The 23,283-nt window shown below is 44.3% G+C and overlaps 1 protein-coding gene across 1 annotated transcript in view; it reads left to right on the forward strand.

The window, feature by feature from the left end:
- Positions 1-23,283, forward strand: part of LOC132329609 (uncharacterized) — a 52,348-nt gene that overhangs the window by 22,212 nt on the left and 6,853 nt on the right. The window contains exons 3-7 of the mRNA XM_059850805.1: positions 8,803-9,656; positions 16,885-17,046; positions 19,575-19,761; positions 20,547-20,701; positions 21,984-22,010. Coding sequence (XP_059706788.1) covers positions 8,803-9,656; positions 16,885-17,046; positions 19,575-19,761; positions 20,547-20,701; positions 21,984-22,010 — 1,385 coding nt within the window. The remainder of the gene's footprint in view (positions 1-8,802; positions 9,657-16,884; positions 17,047-19,574; positions 19,762-20,546; positions 20,702-21,983; positions 22,011-23,283) is intronic.

A 23,283-nucleotide genomic window follows, 5' to 3' on the forward strand; every position in this document is an offset into this window, starting at 1 on the left:
CCCCACGTAGCAGAATTCTCTTAACATCCCTGCATACCCCTCAGCTTGGCTTGTGGCAGCTGTAAACGAGATCGGCAGGTTCTGTCTCATTGGCATGGCTGCACTGGGCCGGTTTGCTTGGCATGGAGGTGGTTACAGTCAGAGTTTGTCAGAGCGTAAATGTAGTTTGCAGTGCAACAACAGGATGGTAAAAATGTTGCAAACCCGTGCGTTTGGGGTGGTGATACCTCCTGGGGTCCTGACTTTCCATCCTTATGCCAAACTCCTGCTTCTTTTGGACTGTTGCAGCAATTGTTCCCATGGAGTTATCAGAAATGACACATTCTTGGAGACACTCAGGTACTCTCTGGTTGGATTGTGCTTCCCAGCTGTCCTAGTCTGGGGCAGCTACTTAGAGCTCCGTGTGAGCTGGAGCCTCTGTGAGGTGCCCCAGCAGCAGCAAGGCTGCTGAAGCACGTTGCTCTGCCTGGGTTCTGTCTGGAAACTGCTACCCAATGACACAAAGGGCTCGAGAGCAATGCTGCTGCAAGAACATGCCAGCATCCCCGTAAGATGTGGAGGGTGTTTGAGGAGTGTTTTGAAGTATGGTAGAAACTGCTCCTTTTTGCCCTGGATGTAATTTGACCATGAACTTGTTTCCTCCAAGATATATACTGCAAACCTGATGGCAGGGTTAGGAGGTGAAAGGGGAATTGCTTTTCCACATGGAAGTGTCCCTCACCACCCAGACACAGCAGTATTGTTAATAGGGTAGGTGAAAACTTTGGTGGGGTGGCAGAGTTATCCTACAAAACACTGAGGGATCAAAAAGAGGTTCAGCTAGAATTTATCCAAATAAGAAACAGCAACATCACTCTCCAATCACTTCAGCTAGGAAAAAGACACCAAATATTATGTGTGTCCTGATTCGGACGCCATCTCTATTCAGAAATAGCATTCTTGGCTCTTGTTCTCACTGCAACTATAAAAGATTTCATACATGCCAGAGCATGGTTATGTCTGTCCAGTGCTACCTTTTTTGAGCAGAAGCAGCTCTCCAGGGTTTTACCAAGGGACAGCAATGACTGTCATGAAGAATGGTATTAGAAAGGTCGCTCTTAAGCCATTCTCGAGCTCCTGCGGCTTCAGTTGAAGCACTGATGTCTAAATGGCCTTGGTCTTTGGGGCTATTGAACAGTTGTTTATCCAAGCTTATATAGGCAATAAAACCTGAATTACTACATACCTGTCAACCCTGGGGGGCACGTTCCATCCTTGCAAAGGGCCTCCTGGCTCTTAGTTAATTTCTGGTTGAATAATCCTCTGTGATGAGGCAGCCTGCAGATCAGATGTACAAGGAAAAGATTTAAATTAGACAGTTTTTGCCAATGTGTGATATATTTGTTTCTATTGTTTTAATTTTCTGCTCAGACATATCACTGAGTTGTGAGCTGAATAATCTTTTGCTGTTATATAGGGCTGCTCATCAAAGCACTATTTCCTTTATTTAAGGTTTTGAACCTTTCTCTTGGAGAACACATGGGAATTTCCAAGAAGGATTTGCAGGTCTTTAGCGGCAGCTGTCATCTCCCTGACAAAAATTTCACAAATAAGACCCATAGGTGATTGTAGCGGCTGAACCTCTTCCCTCCCCCAGCCCTCAGGACCGGTTACATTGCAGAGTAGGGAGGATTTAGGCACTAATCCTTGTGCACCAAAATTATCCCTGGCCAGGTTTTCCCACCGGGTCATAGATACAAAGAAGTAAGTTGCAGAAACGAGTGGGAGCGGCGCTTTAGCTGGTGCAGTGCACAGGGTCAGGTGTTCGTCTGAAAACTGGTGACTGCCAGCCTACACAAGTAACTGATAAACCAGGTGGTCTGAGGGGACCTGCTGTGCCCCGGGACTTTCTGCCAGAGGTCACTAATCTATCAGACCTGTCGCTTGGTTTCAAAAACTTCACAGGTCACTTGGAATGAATAGGAGCAAGCTGTAAAAGTGTCAAGTGGCCTCTCTACTTGGAAATCCATTTCCTCTTTAGTTCACCCAACTATATCAATCAGTAAACAATCAATCAATCTCCCTCTCATTCCTCCTCAAAAGCTTGAAAAAAGCTATAATTAGCTCCGCTTTTCTAAAACACAGATACTAAAGCAGTGAATGTCTCCTCAGAGAGTCTCAGTGAGAGTCCTTGAACCCTGTTATCTTTCTCTCGGCATCTACTTTATATAGATTTATCATTACCAGCTGCACCTGTGGGGACCTATAAGATTTCTGGTCACATTATATTACCAAACTACGATCCTTAACTAACATTGAGACTAGAGACCACCTTGGAGCCAAAGGATCTAAGTACTTGGTGCTTTTCGTTCAAGGACTATCTGAAATCTCAGCTTTGTCATAACTATTCCTTTGCATGCAACATTTTGAGCAAATTGAATTGTATATGTACACTCATGAAATCCATGTGCAATTCACTTCTCCAGCTGGAAAAATTGAAGTTTAGAGAATCGGATCTATCCTGCAAATACTGTTATGACATGGCAGCACGTTCCCTTGCAAATGTGAATTTTTTAGTCACAACTTCAGTAAAAAAAGCCCCAAAACAACAAGCAAACCAAATAAAATAAAACAACGAAAACCCGACCTTTCCTCTGACAGTGGTTTTCATGCCTTCACAAGTTTCTGCTGTTGTAGGTGGAAGTTGTAACTGGCGCACTGAAGACAACAGACCCTGCGATAAGCTTTCTGTATAAATTTTTCAGTTTGTGGTTATCCTTAATATTTAGGAGAAGCCTTGCTCAGATTGGGCAGCCCAAGATCCAGCAGCACACTCAACACGCTGCTTGAAAAGCATTGGGGAAGGCAGATAGTTTGCAGACTTTTGGTGACAAGTGGCACCTCTGCCATTGCCAGGACTGGGATCAACAGTCCAGTAAAGCACCAGGTAGTCGGGTGATCCCCACCCCGTGGAAATCCATGGCAAAGCTGTGTGGAGATAGATTTTGCTCACAGAGGGTCAGTTCGTAGTGGTTACTGGTTTTTTGGGGTGGGGACTTTGTTTGTTGGGTTGGTTTGGGGTTTTTGGAAGCGTAAGAGTAATTCAATACTTGCGAGCACCGAGGTCCTGTCCGTGCAACGCCTGCCTGAGCCCACAGGGCTGTGCTAGGGACAGCTCTTCCCCAGCCGGGGAGGTGACACGGCTCCCGCAGGCCCTACGTGGGGGCTCCTCAGGAGGTGCCAGCACGGCCCCAGCGCCCGACCCCACCCTTCAGCACACGTGAGGGAAAAGTCATCAGCAAAAAATGCCTATTGTTTCAGAAAGGAAGTGACCCCTTCTCTCTTAAATGCTGGGAAATTGAGACCTCATCATTGGTAAGAAAAAAAACCCACCTCTTCGAAATGAAAGGGAAATACCACCAGAGCCGTCCTGACAGCAGTGCTAGAGAATGTGGCACAGTGACAAAACTAAGGGAGTCTTTTTGTACGGGAAGGAAGGAAAACGAGGGAATGCAAGGACTGAAGGGAGAGGCGGCCTTTCATTTCTAGGTCAGGGGTCTGACTCCAGGGCACTAGTCAGTGCTATCTAATGATTCTTCAAAAGGCGACAATCGTCCCTTAGTCTGTTACTTGGAGGCCACAGCCCCATCACAGAACCAGTCCTGCGTGGCAGAGTTTCATCCTTGGCACAGCTGGAGCCAGAGAGGAGTTACTAGGCAGGCTGTGTCCTCTACAGGATGCCGAAAAACCTTTTCTGGCACTTTGCATGTGCACCTTACTCCTGTACTCAGGGCTAAGGAGAATAGTAGGAGTGCTGTGGCTTGACTTTGGTCCTCCTTTGCAGGGCAGCTGTGCTAAGTCCCTGCTACTCCAAGAGCCCAAGCCATTGGTTATACCCTTTATTTTTGGTGGCACAGTAAAGTTGGAAAGTACTGGCCTTATGAACTGCAGCGTGTAGGATGTTGCATGTCTTGTGGCATGCGTGGCACACGGTAGCAGGGAGAGGAAGAGATTCACTGAGTATCTCTGGGCTGTTCATGCTGTACAGGCCTGCCATCACCACCCACTATGGATGGGTTCACTGTGCACATGGACCTTGGAGCAGTTCTAGAGACAAGAAGAAGGCTGCCATGGCTCTACCTCTGCTATCCTTTGTTAGACGGTGGTGGATGGAGAAAAGCAAAGCTTTTTTGGCTCCAGTTGTGTCACGTTAACAGAGATTCTCCCCATGCCAAGTAGCCTAAAAATCAGGATGAACATTTTGAGACAACAGGTGGGTGGAGACTGGAAAGGAAGAGAGCAGCAAAGGGCAGTGCTGGTATGGTGTGGCTCCCTACTGCCAGTAGCAGCACTCATTCCACTGCCAGCCTGGCCTCTTCCTGTCCACCAGTGCTTCCATTTGTTGCATACATCAGAAAACCACGTGCTATGATACTTAAGTCAGTGCATCAGAGACCACGGACCCTCTCAGGGATGTAGCAAAGCTTAACAGGTCCTGCACTGAAGGAATTGCCAGTGAAACACAACTTTGAGTCACAGGCATAGACGCCAAAAAGAAAAAAATCAGACATGGGTTTCTGTACTTTGGAGCACAGGGATCTGGATATAGGCTTTGATTTGGTTTACTAGAAAGGTGGGAGCTTTTGCCAGAATTGGACTTGAGCAGGATTGGAAATGCAAAGACGTTTTTCCTGGGCAGTTGTTTGAATTAATCTCATGCATCCAACTTACTTGGGATAAAGAAATTTCTTGAAAGCAATTTTATATTTATGTATCTGCCCTCCTTCTCCTGGTCAGTGATCTCTGTACTAATACACCAGGCTGAGTCCTGGCAGCTGCTAGTTATTGTGCAACTAGTAAAATAACTTGGACTTTAACGTCCCAAGAAAGTGAAGCCTTAGGACAGGAGATGATTGGGAGGGTATTTACCTTCGAAAGATTTAAGTTTCTCTATTAGGCTATGCTAACTGCAACATAGAAACATCCTAGAAAGTAATGCAAACGATGCAGAGCGAAGTTCTGGAGACTTAGGTGGGACATGTCTGCTCCTTTCACTCCCTACCAATTACCCTCAGGTATTAGGTAGTTCAGCGTCACCACCTCCTTGTGAGTTGGGGTGTAGTCTGATTCTCCTGCTTTAAAGGCACAGGAAACCCAGCTTCCCAAGGCTACACATCATCACTTACCACCAGCTACAGGCATATATTTCAATCCAGGGAATCCTGTATACCTCTAGGGTGATTACAGAGCCATATAACTCTTTGAAAGGGCTACTAGGCAAGTAGCACAAGCTACCCTGAGACAGTGTTTGGCCTGGGCACACATGTTGAATATGCTTCAGGAACCTGTACTGATTCTGAAGCATGCACACAAAACTCTACTCCTTCCCTGGCTGCCACACCAGCTTACTAAAAACTACAGCATTTGCTATCCTACCCCCACCTCAGAGGGGTGTGGAAAACCGGTCCAGGGGACGAGAAACAAACAACAACAACAAAAATCTTGACTGAATTCCCAGGAGCAGCAGTGTTAAACCTGGCTGACTTCCAGCACCAGTAAATAGATCTTACCATTGTTAATGCCACCATTCAGCTCTCTGGAGTTCTTCACACCTCCTTTCAGAAGCCCTTGTGCAGGGTTTTTTGCAGCCCTACCCCTGCAGCACACTCCCTCCAGCGCCAGGCAGGAGTTATCTCCCTTCCTTGCTTGCTTGCTTTACTCAGGGCCCCTGGTATTGCTGAACAAAGCACTTACAGGCCAAGCCCCCAGCCAAAAGTAGCTGACACAGTTCTGTTAAGGGCCCTGGAAATGAGTTAATTTATAGCAGCTGAGGGTCTGGAGAGCTTCTTTTTTTTTTTTTTTTTTTTTTTTTTTTTTTTCCCTCAATTACACAGATGAGCTTTAATTGCACTATTCTGGTGTTTGTTAGTAATATGCTTGAAAGAGCTGAGTGGTTTTGTATGCCTCTTTCGAGATCTGTAGCAGGAACAATCTGCTTCTTGGAAGCCCCATGGTTTAGATTCTATAATCCAGTTAACAGAGAGGAAGAAGAGAGACTGTTCTGTCAGTGAGGTGCAGCAAGAATAACTTGAGTTTCAGGTCACTGACTTAATCACTGGAGATCTTTCTACTGTAGCACAGATGACCTCACTGACCACGGGAAAGTATTATTGAATGAATGAAGATGAGGTGACAAAGTGTGCTGCAAAATCCTGTTGTCCTTTGCCAGTATTTTGGTCTTGTGGTAGGGGGATGATAACACTTTCCCTCATCACAGGGCGTTGGAAGAATAAATCAGAAATGCTCTGTGGTTTGCAGGACCTGACAGTGCTGAGAGCAATGGTTTGCAGCCTAGGACAGATAAAAATTTTTGTAAAACATGTTGCTAGTGACCACAGTAAGGGGAGAGCAAAGAACTGTTGTTGGCATCAAGGTAGCCATCCCACAGAGGGTCAAAGACCATGTTATTTTCTATTCTTTCAACTCCAGCCAAACCTTCTTGTTCATATTGCAGATTTTGTAGTCCTAAAAGATATGCAGTAAAGGATCTGACATCTCCTTCTGTAAGTAGCAAGACCTCATTTTAATATGCTGCTTCCTGATTTTAGACAAAGCAATATTTGTGTAGGCCAGGGTAAAACCAGTTAAGCAAGAAAAAAACAGGGGCAGATTGAAAGAAGTGAGAATCTCCAGTCAAAGGAAAGCATGGCATGATTAATACGTGAGAACAATCAGTCTGTGGGAAAGAACTATCATTGCATACAGTAATTCCCAGTAAGAGTGACAGCCATATGGTTTGTTCTTAAAAGTAATTGCAGGAATGCAACTGCTCTCCTCATGACTCTCGGTGGTTTTGTTGGCCAGCTGGTGTAGTGATGCCATCAGAAGAGCGTGTAAGCCTTATCTTTTTCATGCAGATATGTTTTGTGTCTGGCTGCCAAGAGGTGTTTGCAGCTGAGCAGGTAGATCCTCTTGACTCCAAATCAAAGTGATTCATTTCCACCTCCTCCTTCCAAGACCTGGCACCCAGCTCCCTCTTAGAGTTGATATTTTGCCATATGTGAAGCTGCAAACCAGTCACCCTGTTCCTTGTCAGGGTCCCTCATACATATCCCGAAAGTGAAAGAATAACAACAGAGCCCTGCATAGGCAGCTCCTGATGAGCTTTCCTGGGTAATGTCTTCTTCTTGTCCCTCATCATAGCAACATGCCGGTGTTGTGTTGCTGAGGTCTGGCACTGACAGTCCCAAAGATGGCTCTTTGCACTGGGAGATGGCTGTGAATCCTGCTAAGGGAGGCAGTGCAATTCTGTATATGATAAACAAATCTTATATAAGAAGTATTAGCATTACGTACCACAAGAAGTCCATCAGATTATTTATCACTGACTGCCCTTCATAAAAATCCAGTGTAAAAAATTAAATCAGTGGGTGTCTATGAACAGCAAAGGACTTGTTTCAGTGGTATGCCAGGAAATTCTCAATATCAAATGAAGAGAATTCAAATAAAGTAGAAAATTTTCCATGTAAGAGTTAGCTTGGCCTTAATGAGTAAAAGTCTTCCTTATCTAAGTACTTTGCAGAAAGCAAGCTGGAGGAGGTAAAGATGGGTTATTTCTGAAACAGGGAGCTTCTGAGTTACCACAAGGGAGAACTGCATAGCACAGCTCTCCCTGAGCCACTGCTGGTGGGGAGGATCCCAGGCTTTCCTGCCCACCTAGGGACATTTACATTATTGGCAGTGAGTTTGTGAAGCTGATGCTGGCCTGATTCAGGCAAAAAGAAAGAGGAGAGGGGAATGAAGTAGAAAGTAAGACATCCAGGAAAGTGTATGCGTTGTAGCCCTCTGAGGCACTCTGGGTTGGGCACTAAGGGAAAAGATACCAGGGAAAGTGAAGTTTTGTTCTGCATCAATTCTTGGTTCCAAATCCACAAACATACGTATTTGGAGCTGAGATTTGCAGTTTGCTAAAAGGTAGATGCAGAACTTTCACACTGGCTCTCATGCCATCGTGATCCAAATGTTTGCACTATGAAATATTATATTCAGAAAAACAGTAAGAAAAACCTAGGAGCAGATCTTTGACCCCTGAAGATCTGCCTTTCATACAGAGACTGTTCTATCACATTACTGTGTAAAATAATTGTGACTTGAAAACAAGTCTTCTTTGTCTGTGTGTAAAAGCTCTTGAGCAAGGCTGCCCCCATCTCTTTTGTCTTACAAATAAGGTAGGAGCTCACTTAAGACATTACTTCATAGCTAAAACCATTCAGGGAGTGAAAAAGATCTACAGCGCTTTTTACACTTGCTTTTCTAATCAGAACTTGATTTTTGTCACGTGCATGTGAGCAGAAAATACCAAAAAGTTTTCAAATTGCTCATTGCAACCCAAAATTCACTTAAGCCTCTGGGAAGAGTGATTGCATTATACTCTTTTTTTCTGCTGGTTCAGAATACATTTAATTGGAAAAAATAATTTGAGCCTTAAATTAATGTTTATCAGGCCGAAAGAACGTGTACATCTCTCCATCTATATGCAGATAATTACTAAAAAGTTACCTGCCTACATATGTTTTCTACCCATCTATCAAATCGGAATTGTGCTTTTATGAGCCCCCCTGGAGGACTCTGAGGCTATGAAACACAAGCCTTTTGTTGCAGCAAAGCCCACAAGAAAGCTTCATATAGCTCAAGAAAAACAAATTAGGGCTGTCCCTCTCTACCACCTTGGTATAGGCAGTTTTACATTCCACATCCCTCAGGGGATGCATTAGACACGGAGTTTTGTTGCCTCCTGTGACCTTCTACTTGTTTTCTTTTCAGCAGGTAAGAAGAGCCCACCTGCTGAGGACAAAGTTGTTTTAACACACATGAAGATATTGAGCAATGAAGGAATTCAAAACCCAGGGTTAATCCCAGAGGCTCCAGCTGACACAGCCTGCACAGAGGAGTCCCATCTTCCCGGTGCCAGTGTCCCACCAGACTGCTTGGGAAGTCCAGATGCAGCGGCCACGCCAGCAGATCCAGACTGTGCGGACGGCCCGGCAAGCACTGACTATGTAGCCACCCTACCTGACCTCAGCGCCTTCGAGTCCAAGTGCAGGCTCCACAGATTCTCCAAATTTGAATCTGAGGACTCGGGGGTTGAGTTGCCAAGCGGTGCTAATTCTCCATCAACTCCGACGGGCTCAGAGAAGAGCTTTGTGCTTCACAGCAGAGACTCATTTTGTGACTCAGGTGTGCTTAGCACCTCTTCTTCTCCAGAAATTGACCATCAGTTAATGATAACATGTAAAGAACATGCCAGAAAAGTTAGTCTGCAAGATCCAGGGAGCAAAAAGCAAGCTGATTACTATAGTCAGGAGGCAAATGCTGTGCAAGATCCTACAGCTTCCCTTGAAGACTTCAATGACCCTCAGGAAGAAAGTCCTGATGATCATTTTCACCAGGATGACAAGCAGTCTTCAGAAAAGGAACCTACAGCAGAGATGGACCTTTCTAGGGAAAGAGCTCTTTCCACCCCAGGTCCTGTAGAAGAGCCAAAGACAATTGCTGACAATTTTCCAGAGAATTTTGGCAGCATGCAAGATCTTCAGATCCATGAACATCAGCTGAAGAAGTACCCCACAAGCGACAGTCTGGATGAATACATGGATGAATGCTGTAGGCTGAGTGAGGTGAGAAACACCTGAACTGAATCTAAAATCTATGCCTGTCCAAACACCCCAGTCAGTGTTCAAGTCCTGTTTGTCACAAATTAGACACACATCTGAATGAGTTTAGAATATCTCCCCTGAAACTTGTAAGCAGTAAAAAATGGAAATTGATTTTTAAGGTTTCTTTTCATTCCAGTAAAATTCTGAATTAATTTGTGAATATCAGGTCTGGGTAAGGATGAAAAATTACTCATTGAGATCTGGTGTTTCTAAAAGCTCTAGATGAGAGGATGGACTTGATTCTTGTCTCAAAATGAAGATTATGAGGGTAAGTCATCATCCTCTGATACATAGGGTAGGGCTCAGAACATACGTTTATTTTCCAGACCAGGTTATTCCTGTCTCTGAGAATAGTTGGCTTGCTTTTGGGGCACTGAAATTGGAAAGAACTTGTCAAAGGGTTAATTAATTTCTGCCCAGGCCTTTTGTGCCCTGTTGAGTCAACTGTCTCAAATAATCTACGAGCAGGGAGCTAATTCACAAATTCAGATTTTTGTCAGACTGGAGTTGGAGATGCCATTTTAATTTGCCAGCATAGCTGTGATGGACCAAACTGCAAAGACCTAATTTCAGCAGGTTGTCTCACTCCTTACTCCCTCTTTCCCCTTGCTGGGTACCTTGTGCCACTGACAAGAGAATAAAAAGCCCTTCTGTGCACCTTCTCCCATAGCAGGTGCTGGTAAGTGCTCCCTCCAGTTCTTTGCCTGAAGCCTCATGCTGCCTCATTCCCCCAGCCTGAAGCTGCTGAAGTGAGGACAGATTACTGCAGTGGGTTCCAGGAACCAGCAAATAAAGATCTCAGTGAGGAGCTGATTCTTTACAGAGAGACAGACCAAAAAGCCCCATGAGCAAAGGGAAGGAAAAAGGAGAAAGGTAGACTAGGTGAAAAGGGTCACAAATACACAAAGTATCAAATGGTGCCTAGCGGTGATTTTTTTGGGGGGTGTTCATTGTGGTAATAGTGATGAATTGGAATTGGAGATGGGTGGGAGGAAGCCAAGTAACAAGTGATGTGTGCTCTGCAAATCATTTAACCATGACCTCACTGCCCTGAACAATCGGGCGCTGGACTTCCTTTGCAGCATGCCAAAACCTCTTGAGCAGTGAGGAAGGTCAGAGATGTCTCATCTCTGTTAACATTGTGTATCAAAGCAGTACAAGCAACACACAAGCCATCTGAGCAGTGTTTTCCTCCCCAGAGCTATCTCACACATGGCAGAAGACAGATGTCTATTTTGCACAGATCCCAAACAGATCTGGCCATTTGGCAGAGAGTTCAAGAAAACATGAGAGCAGCAGAATCTGACCATAAGGAGACTTCATAAAAAGTTACCTAAATTTTCTGTTGCACTCTGGAGAGCTTGTACCCAGATTTGGTCTTGTCTGACAGCTCAGTATGCCTGTGAAATTCCTTTAAATCCTTAGTGAAAAGGAGCCTCAGTTTACCAAAGCAAAGCATTTAAATAAACAAGAGAATAAATTAGAAAGAAGCTGAAGAGGAAATTAAGCTCTTGGTGGCTTATCTCCCCTCGTTTTTAATATCCTCACTGGCGAGTGCTAAAGCCCTGTGCCCTAGAGCACTTTTCTTTGTTTTTTGAGCTGTGTAAACACAGCTGTGACCTAGATGCTGGGGAAGTTTGCCCCTCTTCACAGCACACCCCCAGGCTGATGTATCTCAAGAGCAGCACTCCTCAAACTACTGGGATGCCAGGTAGCACAGAAGTTGACTGGAACAAGAAATGCCCACGGGCTGCTGCACAGCCCTGCAGCAGCTGCTGCACTGTGTGCCTCAGAGCACCAGGACAGCCTCTGGCAGATGCAGTCTTCTGCCCTCACCAAACTTACACCAGGCTGACCTGTCCTCACTGTTGTACAACAGAGACCTGTTCAGAAGTGAGGTCCAGGTGATCTTCTGACCATACAGCTGACAGATGCATCTCAGTTCATCCCATCTGAGGATCTGCTCCAGGCTTTCTCTGTGGTTTTCTCATTTGTCTGTCCAAGACACAAAATGGTACTTAGAAACCAATCTCTGCTATGGCCTGTTGTCTTCTGAGGGACTAACATATCCCTGGAAATTAATCACTGTTGCCTGAAAGAAAGCAGGCCAGCACATTGTACTCCCACCCTGCTTGGCAAGAACATGGCAAACCAAATTGCTCCATCAAATCAATTCCTGCATTAAATTAATGTTGATAGAAATGCAAAAGTGCTTACACTGGCTTATAATTAATAATGCTCAGTGAGAGCATTAATTGTAATTAATAATGCTCAGTGAGAGCATTATTTAGTTATAGGCGACACCATCTTCCTCAGTTCTATTGATGGAATTGGGAACTTTCAAGTAACAGAAGAACAGTTGAGTTTCCCCAGCTCAGCTGGCTGTGGCAGTGCCAACTGTGCTTACTGGCTCACCACAGCCAAACAAGGATTCAGTCTCTAGATGAAGTTGTCCCTTGATGTCCTCCTGACCATCCCTCACTGCTGAGGCCACTTCCAAGAGAACAGGAAGGAAAATGCTGAAAAAGAGAGACTGGAAATGACCAAATGTTTTGACCACTTGGATTCAGTTGGTGAATGGCTTTGACTGAAAATATACATCAAATCATTTCAGTGCAGCATTTTTAGACAAAGCTTTCTGATCTTTTGTTTTGAACTGTCATTATTTTGAAATTTGCCTACATTTTGAAAGATGAAAGAAAATGGAAGCTGTCAAACAACAAGAAAAAGAACTTTGAAGCATAAATAAAAGCACTTCCTTTTAAGCTTGGAGTTTGAAGATACATAGCTTTTGATGCTTTTGCTTTACAAACACTTCCTCATGCTCCATAAAGTTTACATTTAAAGTCAGCCCAGCCCATACTCCTAGAAGAAAAAGGATGGGAGCACTGTCAGCAATAAGTGAAAAAAGATCATTATTCATGCAGTGCTACTTATCCTGAACCAAAGCAGTCAAAATGTTTTTCTACAGAGTGGTACAGTTCCTGGGAAGGATAGGGCTACCTGAGATGGTCAGCTCCCTAGCTGGTGCGTGCTGCTCAGAGGAAACCAGAAGCTATCAGCAAGCACAGCCCCTCCTGGACAACAGGGTGGAGACATCAGAAATACACAGCATCTTTCCTGTTATTCACAAGCCTTTCGGTGCTGTCAACTACCAGTGACAAATGCTTCCCACTCAGCCCGTGGCGTCACTAATTGGTTGCTCTGGGCCCAGGATGGGAGGGTTGAAATTACGTTGTTCCCTTTTGGGTGGCATAGTGACCGTGCTGCCTGTACCAGCCATGCTCACAGTGAGGGATGGATGGCAGGATGCAGCCTAGTATAACCCAAAACTATGCACAAGAAAAGTGAAGAGCATTGTGTGAAGCACAGAAACCTAAGGCAATGCAAGATACATCAGTGAGCATTTTTCTGAACAAAGAAAAGCTTCCCCTGCAAACTGCCTGTCATCTTCAGCTCCTGCTGCCAGGTCCAGCCCAGGACAGTTCTCCATTGAGCCCGATCGTAGAAAAGCACATTACATGCATCCAAGTAACAGTGGCTGAAATGAGGCTGGACAAAGTGCTGACCAGATGCTCAGACATGCAGATTTTGATTATGCATCAAAAGAGACTTGAAAGCAACTTTCATTCTTACAGCTCCCACTGATCTTCAAATCTTTGTAGTGATCAGATGCTGCAGTAAGAACAATATTCCCCAGAGACAAGAGGACAGGCTCCCACCTCTGTGAGCTGTGTAGCCACAGAGGAAAAGATGTAATTTATGCCAGTCAAAATATTGACTAGAGGGCTCTAGATAAGCCAAAGTCCCCAGTGCAGATGCTGATCCTGTATTTTTAAGGTTCCTAAGAAATCTGTGGGCCTGCACAACTGTCATGATTTATTGCCAAGGACATACATACTGAAAACCTGTGCCCAAAACTTAGTGAGGTGAGCACTGACAAGGGCAGAGATCCCTCTTTGGTTGCACAGGTGTACAGTCAGTGTAGTTCATCTTAACTCCTCAGGGTCAAAAAACCTGTGAGTAACTCAGCATAGCATAACTGGAAGCCTTTAACTCTGTTTCTTCCAGATAAGGGTCTGGCTCAGTCTCGTGCCTAAAAGCAAAATCTGGCACGTATTTATATATTACATTCTTGCTTTTCTACAGAAGCTTTAACCATGTGATACATGAATTGTGTCTTTATGATCCCCCACATCTTCATCTTACACAAAAGTAGGCAAGATATTTTTCCTTCTTCATAGGCTTCATCATCTCAAAAATGGGCACACAGCTTTTGTTCCAACACTATTTGACAATTACCATGTGGAAAGTAGGACAAATTTCAGTCATGAAGCTTCAGGGAGGACAGAGAATGGAAGAGACATCCTGGAAAAAGTTTGCACTTTCTTTGAGGCTGTTGACTCTTCACTACTTGCATAAAACTGTCTCAGATGCTGAGAAGAAAATATTTAGACCAGAATATGACAGACCAGAGTATGACAGACCAGAGTCTGTGCTGCACTTGGCATCACCAAAATATAGCTAGGGGTCTTTAGGTATTTCCAGTCTATGAAAAAACCAAGTCTTTGAAGGGTTCCTAGAGAGACTCTCTCTGTGCAATTGTTTTGGGGGCAACCAGCTAAATTACACAAATATTCTGTATGGAACACTTGCCATATCTGAGCAATCCTAATGCTAAACACCCCTGTGGCAGGGTGAAGTACATGCCTAAAAGTTTTCACCATTGCATTCTGACCACACAGGAGGCTGGCCCTGCAGAAATGTGCAAGCACTGGCGGCTCTGCCTGATTTGTGCTTTCTGAGATCACTTCAGTAAAATGCAGAATTATTTGTGATTAAGTAGCCCAAACTGCCCTAAGCAGCCTCTGAAGTCTGACTGTGAAACAGGGATCTTCAGCATATTGAGTCCAACCTTCAGTCTGGTTTAGGTCCTTTACACAGGTAGTTCTACCTTGCCCCAAGACCTGGAACAACTACTCTGCACCTTTTCCCTCTGATTTTCTGGGCACCTGTATTTACTTTCAGGAGTTAGAAATTCTCTCTAACTTTTGCTAAAAGCCAGGTTTTTTCCATGCTCGTTCCAAACACACCTTTGCTTTCCAGAGCCTTCAGCTCTAGACACAGAGCATGGAAAAGCAGGACCTTTTTCTCTCCTCCCCCTACCCATTTTGCCCTACAAACCCAGCAGCCACAGACATGAAGCAGGACTGTACAATATTAAGCACAGGACAAATGGAGCAAAAAGAGGGTCTCTAAATGAAAGACGCCACCATCGAATGCTTAATTCTTTTACTCCAATCTAAATTAGAGCCAAATGTTTTACTTCATCCAAGACCTCATGTGTCCCTTGTAGCCTCCCCTTGTGTTTCCACAGCTATAATGCATTGGATTTGGCTCAGTGTCTCCTTAGGGCAGTACAGACATGTCAGCAGTCATGCGGTAGCATACTGGAAGGAAGAGGAGTGGCTAGATGTGCAAAAAGAGGGTACAGTGTAGCAGAAAGCCTAAAATTTTTGGGGTAATAAGGAACTTCTGACTGTCTATTGGAACAGTGTATAAAAATGACTGTTCATTTTGGGACAGCTCAAAATGGCTGAATTTTCAGAAGTTGATACCCATGTACTTACTGAAAATTATGCTTCTCAAGCTGGGCACCCCCAAATCCCTAACTGCTTTTAGATATGCTGGTTATAGTGCTTTTGATTCAAGCTTTTCCCAGCAGATACCACGTAGGCTATGTTCTCCCTTTGGGTTCTGGGGCTGTGCCCCTTCCCATTGCACAGCCACAGTAAATACTCAGTTTTATGGCTGAGTAACTTTTGTCTTGCCACCACTTCTTGCAGGCTCTGCTTGAGAAGAAAATAAAAGTCATGAAATGAATGACTGCTTGACTTGGAGTCAACAACCTCTGTCCCAACTTCAGACACAAAAGCATCTGGATTTAATAATACCTGTTTATAAATAATGTTGTATCATCATTTGTTTAAAAAGAAGTAAATCCTAATGTTGATTATTTTTGAACACACCATGAGCTTTCTGACATAATGAAAAGACAGGAAGAGTCCCAGGGCTGGCATTTCCCCAAAAATGTAGATTGTTGTGGGAAAGGAGACAGAGTAAGCTTCCTGCTTTTGTAGAGGGAACTTATTTTTTGAAGTAAGATAAACTTAGAGCACTGCTTTTGTAAAGATCGAGGCTTATTTTACTCACTGATATCACACGCACATCAGCAGGCAGCGCCAAGGTGGAAGTGAGTCCCTGCATGTGTTTGTTAGCAGCACGTTCGACACAGTCTGAGCACGGCACAGGGGAGGACACTCGCTGTGCTTGGGGAGGTCTTGGCACCAGAAATGGTGAGGTGCAGAGCAGGAGGCTGGGAAGCATCATAGCTTTTCTTCTGCCATAGGATTACTCTCTGTCTCCAGTGTTGCCCTTGGATGAGCAGCAGTGAGACTCTGTCAGGTTCTGGGTGAAGAGAAATCGGTGGTAGAGATTATCCTTCCACAGCCAGACAGCAAAGTTGCTCCTGCAAACTTCTTCAGGCATCTCTTCAAGACTGAGAAAGTAGCAGCAGGGATGTAAGCTGGGATCTACTAAAAACTAGTGGAAAGATGTTCTTTCACTTTGGCAGCTTTATTCGAGTGCTTTTCTCTCACAGACACACCAGAGATGAGGGCCAGAATACAGCAGACAAAGTGTACCCCAAGCTGATCACAACTCAGCAAATCAATGCAGCCTGCAGATACATGCCTTTGGGTAGGAGCTAAGCCCAGCTTCAGTACACATAAGTGTGACTTGCACTGACTGTGGGCTAATGAGCCATACTAGCCCCAGCCATCCATTGCATACAGTTAAACCATATTTGTTTCTAAGGCTTCTGATGCCAGTAAAAACCAAAAATCAGCCTGGGAGGTAGAACTAGAAAGAGGCTGTCATGAGGTTTTCCTCTGTATCAGCCTGTGATCAGTCAGAAGAGTCCCTCTGACAGTGGAAATTGCTGAGTAATCCAGAAAAGAGCTTCAGCAAGTAATGCTGTAGCTCAAATCTGTGGTAAGACCAAAGCACCTTGCAAGAGGAAGCCTAACTTTATCACAGGACATGACTGTAAGGCATGTGCAAGACTCCCAGCTCCTAGTAAGAATTACTCTCTTGTTACTTCATGGTCCAAGATGCATTGTCATTGCAGGTGAACCAAAGTAACAGCAAAGCCTTGGGATCTGGTCTGGGATACCTAGAACACATCTGCCAACTGATTGAGAAGATTGGGCAGCTTCAGGAGCACAACCTGCGTCTCCAAAAACAAGTGTGCAGCTTGCAGAAAGAGCATAAGATGAGTCAGATAAAAGAGGTAAGCAGACACCACAGTATCTCCCATTGAGTAATACATCTTAAATAATAAACTCAAGGCCCAAACAGAAAGTTCTGTGTGCGGGAAGAAGCCAATTTACCACATCCAACAGCCACCTGGGCTGGGTACTCTGGTCTTCAGGGAGGCCTCACCCACCACAATGGGTTTAGTTTCCTAAGGCTGGGCTTCAGTTTCTGGTCTTATTCAGTTTTGTTTCCCAAATGTGCTTACTTCTTTTGAGTTAAAAAGCACACTTCTCACCTCATGCAATGGCCTGCTCTAAGTCAGTAACTTTTTCTTCTCTAAGCAGTAAACTTCCCAAGAACACATCTCCTCTCCTCAATGCTATCAAAACAAGATCCACTGAAGTCCTTGGCAATTGTTTTTTGATTTATAACATCTGACATTTCTTCTGTTTTCAAACCGTCAAAATCCCAGAATTTTTCACAATTTTTGTGTCAAAACAGACACAAGGGGAAAGAGAAGCAGCAATACCATGACCCAGCTCCAGGCTTTTTTTCAATTCCTGTGCTCCTGAGCTGCCAGATGAAGAATTTCTGACATGAAACGATTTCAGTGCTCCCATTTGTCATTTTTATCAGCCAGAGCTAGCTGGAAAATCTGACTGAAATTTGCTAATAATTTCAGGGTCTTCCTAGCATTTCCATCAGCATCTTTTAGCCTCTACATATTTTATTAAGCTCTTCCCCACCTCTTCTTCAGTCATCATACCAGATTTCCATATTTTTTCCTCCCCGCCTTTTTGTTTATTTTAACACTCCCCAAAGGAACAGAAAGGGTTTATCACACTCAGCTATTTCTTCCCAGCTGTGCTGGGGTGAGTCTTTTATTCTCCTGATAGCGTCATTGTTCCCCTGATGCTGCTCTCCCACCTGCTGGGACTGGATCTGCAGTAGGTGACTGACTCCTCCTCCAAGTCAAAGCCAAGTTCTGAGTCAGGTTGCAGAGCAGAGTAGCTTGACATTTTCATGTACCCATCTCTCACACTCAGAGGAATGCAGCCTCCTACATAGAGCCTGGGAATTGTTAACACATTTCCTGAAGCTTTACAACTGTGAGTCATTGCTCAAAGTAACTCTTCCAAGCTGCAAAATCATCTGGTGCATGTGCCCCCTCCCCAGCTCCCACTGAAATGAAAGGCACTGTGCTTTCATTTAAATATTTGAAACTTTGATCTTTTTGGTACTTCTGAAGGTCTCTCAGCAGTGTCTTCTCAGATGCATTTGTCTCATACTGTTCAGTGGAGAACTGGATTCTCAGATGTAACATTCAGTGCTTGCAGCATGGTCTAAAAAACTGGACACTCTCAGGTGTCCTGTGGTGCCTGGATCTCCTATATTTGAGCAGATCTCCATCATTTTGTTCTTCAGTCATAGCCCCTCTGAACTGAAGAGGAACACTGGCCATGAAACATGAAGATTGCCATCCATAATTTGGAGGGTGTCCAAAGACTCCTTTACAAACCACATTCACTCTCCATGTAGACTATGAGCATGGAAAGGTTTCCATGTCCCAGACACAGCTAGGGAAGACACCACCCCCAAAACATGGCGTTAACATGGTATTAAGAGCTGGTCATGAGGACTGTAGATAACCAATGCTCGCAGTGCTGATCTTGAGAGGTGCACAGACATCACCACAAATGATGGCTATGATCCTGGAACACAAAGGGAACACTGCTGCTCCACATCCTTTCTTTACAGGGAAATCTATAATACCATGGACCAAAACCAGCATCTTTCATCAGATTTGCTAAGTGTCTCCCAAAGGTATTGATAATGCAAAGTGGCACACTGCTGTGACAACATATGCAGATGAGAAGTGACATTGAAACTGTCAGTTGCTTGGGGGTCTCCAGAGCTGCTAAACTGGTGTTGGCCTGTCCTGGTTCCAACACCAGTAAAAAGTTTGGTTCCCTTTCTGCTTCAGCTGGATAAAGCTCTCCTTCCTTCCTACTCTACTAAATTCTTCTGCAACAGGGTTATGCAAGGTAGAAAATCTCCCCTTCCTCACCCCACCAGCAACAGCAGAAGTACACTGACTGAAATACCACATACAGTCCATCTGACTGGTAGCACACAAGAAAACTGGCATCCCATCAATAAAAATACAAGATATTGTTGTCTGTGCATGCTCCAAAACAAATAACATCTTTAAATATGAGTCATTGTTATAACTGATCTGTTTATTTACACTAATGCCTTAGTTGAGCAGCTCTCTGTTTAGAAACTCATATTCAATTCCTTCTGGGAAACAAACTGAAAAGATGCTGAGTATCAGGCAATTTAAGTTAAATGCTAATGAAGCCATGAAAGCTCTGTATTACTAACTACAGGGTGTTCAGCATTTTAGAGAATTAAATAATTTGTCTGGGTTCTGGTGGCCCTACGACAAGGGTGGACATCCCTGGGCTGGAATATTTACAATTCCTCTGTAGTGTCACACAACCCATTACCTTGGGTTGTTGCAGCCTGAAAGCCTGCATACTTTCTTTTGATCTGATACAGGAATACGTTCTGCAGCATTGCTCCTGTGGAGCTGCCAGTATCTTCATTAACTCATATCAAGACATGAAAACAAATTTTGCTGGGAGGAGCAGACCTCACAGCCTCTTGGTTCAGACTGGAAACCCTTCTGATCTTTCCATCATCCCAGAAATAGGAGCGAACACCGAGAAGCTGAGCAGCTGCAATGGTGAGTTCAAATACCTCTAACATGCCCTCCTGTTTGCCACCACTTGGCAAACAAGCTGACCAGCCACTTTCTTTTCCCAAAGAAAGACATAGCAAGGTTTTAGTAGAACTAAAACCTAGCTGAAATTCAAGAGAAGCAATTTAAAATGCTCTGTCTATACCTAGGATTTTAACACTGGCTGCTTCATGTGTGTGAATCGGGGGTTTTTGCTTTGCAGCTGTGGCTGTAAAGATTAGGACAAGTGAATTATAAAATAGGTCTTTTGGAAAATTAGCATGCCTGAATGGGACCATTAATGGAGCCCCCCTCCCCCCAGACAAGGTAGGATTTGATCTAAGATGGAAAACCTTATGCCTGTTGTTAGTCTTCTACTCTCTCAAGTAGGCACAGAACACATTCCTGTAGGGTGACTTATTCTATAGACCAAGTGGAAATAAGCCCCAGCTGCAAAGCTTGGATCCAGAGACCAGCTTTTCCAGAAGGCTGAGAAACACTGGGCTCAGTCTACTGATGATAAAGCCAGATGAAAAATCTGTTAGATGTGAACCAGCTCACTAAATGAGCCTGATCAGTTTATTTCAAACCTTGGATTTCAACTTGTATCTAATAGCTGGTGAAACACAGAACAACTTAATTGCAGGATTGAGTCAAAGCCTTTGGGATCATCCTGTCTTTAAGTACTTAGGGTTCTCATCCCATCTGAAGTCATAACTTGCTGCCAGCACTGCCCAGAGGCCATCCTAGCAGGGCACTGCTAAGAAATAAGTCCTTGCATTTCATTGCAGGAAGTGAGAGATATCTGGAATCAGGAAAGAGCCAGCCAATGATGGGGCTCAGGAAGTCATCAAACAATAGGAACAACAAGGAGAATGAGTTTAGAGAAGCTGGGAGTATGGCTGAGGGACAGGCTTTTCTGTCAAAGGACCCTGCAGTAAGAAAGGTGAGTGATAAGCTTGGAACCTGACTGAGTGGGACCCGTGGGAGAAGCAGAGAGAAGTTCTGCTCAGGCAGATGAAAGTGAGGTGCCAGGAGAGCAAGCCAACCTCATCTGCTACCAAGTGGAACTGGGCCAGCGAGGGTTAGGGGGGTGTCTGTGTCTCTCTGCTCCCAACCTTAAATGAAGAAGGACTATGTTTTTCTGCCAAGAAAGGCACAAACGTATCACTGGTGCAGAGGAGAGGAGTACTGCAGACAGCAGCATGGGGCTTAGTCCTCACCAACTCCAAATAACTTGATGTGCGGACTCAGTCGTAAGTATCTCCACTACTGATGCTAGTGAGATTAAACCAAGTATTCATTACCACTAATAACAATTTTAGTGGATCAATCCTTAGCTGGCCACACTTATTACCAGACTGGCAGCATATAATGTAATTAGCTCCAGTCCTCAAAGCATGTTCCAGGGAATGTGTTTCAGCAAATCTGTGTCACTGAAGTCCAAGGGAACGAGGATGAATGCTTTCCTCTCCCTTTCTTTCCCATTGTTCGTGTCTGCCTCAGCACTTTCATGTTCCGGTGGGATTCAGAAGTGCTGAAATGCCAGAGCAGAGACTCTAATCAGAGTATTCCCAGCCCTGCAAACAGGAAAGAGGAAGGAGTAGGTCTCTCACGGGAAAGACCTCATGAAATTTCCACCCTTAAGCTGCAAATAGGTCACCAACACTTCAATGAACTTCAGAACCCAAATTAAGGCTGAGGCCTGAAAGGTGCTCCATGCTCTGCCTTGTGTCCTGCCAGCTTCCAGAGTATTTTAAGTATGTGGGAACTTCTGATGCCTTCACAGGACCGTAGAACCAAGATTCATGCTCTTTAACCTGAATCCTCATCATCTCTTGTTACATCACACACTTAGTAATGGATTTTGTACCCTGAACGTGAAAGTCCCCGTTTATTCCTACAGTGCAGGTACTGTAGGAATTCTGTATGCGGAATTCTGGACAGAATTCTATATTGGAATTCTGTCTCTTACACTCATGCCCAGGCTACCAGGTACTATACACATAAACTGGCAGTTTATATACAAAAAAGAGATGAGAGGTGGAAGGAGAAAGAAAGGATTATCATACATGTGGGGGACTGAGTCTAAAAAGAAATAAAGGACTCGACCAAGGCTATGAGTACATTCCAGTGCAGAGCTGAGAACAGAGCCTAGTCTGTTGCAAATGCTGTGAGATGGTCTCGCTGTCCTGTTACTTATCAATGTATTTCCCTTTTGTTTTTAGGCTCTGGACGTCAGCAAGAACATCTCGGTATGTACTGCCCTTGCAGAATATATTTAACTTGTGTCTACATTATCAGTGAATAAGCCTGTGTAGTGCACACCACTGTATGAACAAAAGAGGTTTACTCACCCCCGAAGTTTACTGTCATGGACGACAGGAACATCAGCTGCTCAGGCTTTCTGCAGTATCAGCAGTGCTTGCTTGTCCAAGACACCACCAGCACAACGAGGGACTAACTGCTGAGGCCTCAAAACCTCACAGCACACATTAATCCTAGCAGTAAACACAGAGGTTTGCTATTTCCTTGAGTAAACAGTCTTGCTTACAGGCAATTAACTCAATAGCACTGAATCAGGTGTTGCAGTTCTCAGCTGAGCCATGGCCTCATCTGAAGTTTTGAACTGAAAGCTTTGCAGATTCCCAAGAAGAACTATTGCAATAGGCATTGCTGGGCCTGGTAAGTGTGGCTGGGCAGCTGCCAGGTTATGCTCTTAAGGTGGCCACAACTCCTGTAGTAATGACTCTGCTGGTGGCACAGCAGCACCAGCACACAGAGAGGAGGAACCCCGGGAGAGGGCAGAACAATGTCAGGAGTGTAACAATGTTTTGAGAAATTCACTGAAATGGGAATAATTTCTCTCTGTTATGCTAGTTCTGGGACCTGATAATTTTTATTCTGTTCCCTAGTTTTTCCAGTCATCACTTTAGGAAATTTAAAATAATACTGGAATAAAAAAGTTAATTTTTTTGATTCATAGCTCCATTTAGTTCACGGGTCCAGATAAGCCCAGCCTAGAGAGACCAAAGATTAGAGGTGGCCTCCTGAGACTCCCTGACCTCTTGATAATCTCTATTAGCATTTCAAATGTAAGACCAATAGCTGTGGCTTGCTGTGTGACAGGGAAACAAAGGCTTGATCTCTTCTAATTCTTGTTCCACAAAAGCTACCACCTTAAAAAAGGCTGATACAAATGCACCTGGCCTAATAGAAAGGATAAGAGAGTCAAACTGCTTTTTTGGGTTTCGTTGTAAAGGCCCCCTGCATGCATGAGAGTAGGTAGGAAACCAAACCAATCTTATCCTTTAGCACAGCATATAAATAGGGTAAAACGTGCCCTTAGGCAGCTACTCAGCATTCACCAGTGAGGGCACCTCACTCTCTGAAATCCTAAATCAGAAAGAACAGCAGAGTCCTAGGTAGAGATATGTTACCAAACAAAATATGAAAAAGATGGTATTACTCAGAGTTCATCAATCCTTGTCTCCTTGTCTTATACAGGTACAGGCTGGCCACTGGGCA

This window comes from Haemorhous mexicanus, chromosome 7 (assembly GCF_027477595.1).
Source record: "Haemorhous mexicanus isolate bHaeMex1 chromosome 7, bHaeMex1.pri, whole genome shotgun sequence".
Lineage (NCBI taxonomy): Eukaryota > Metazoa > Chordata > Aves > Passeriformes > Fringillidae > Haemorhous > Haemorhous mexicanus.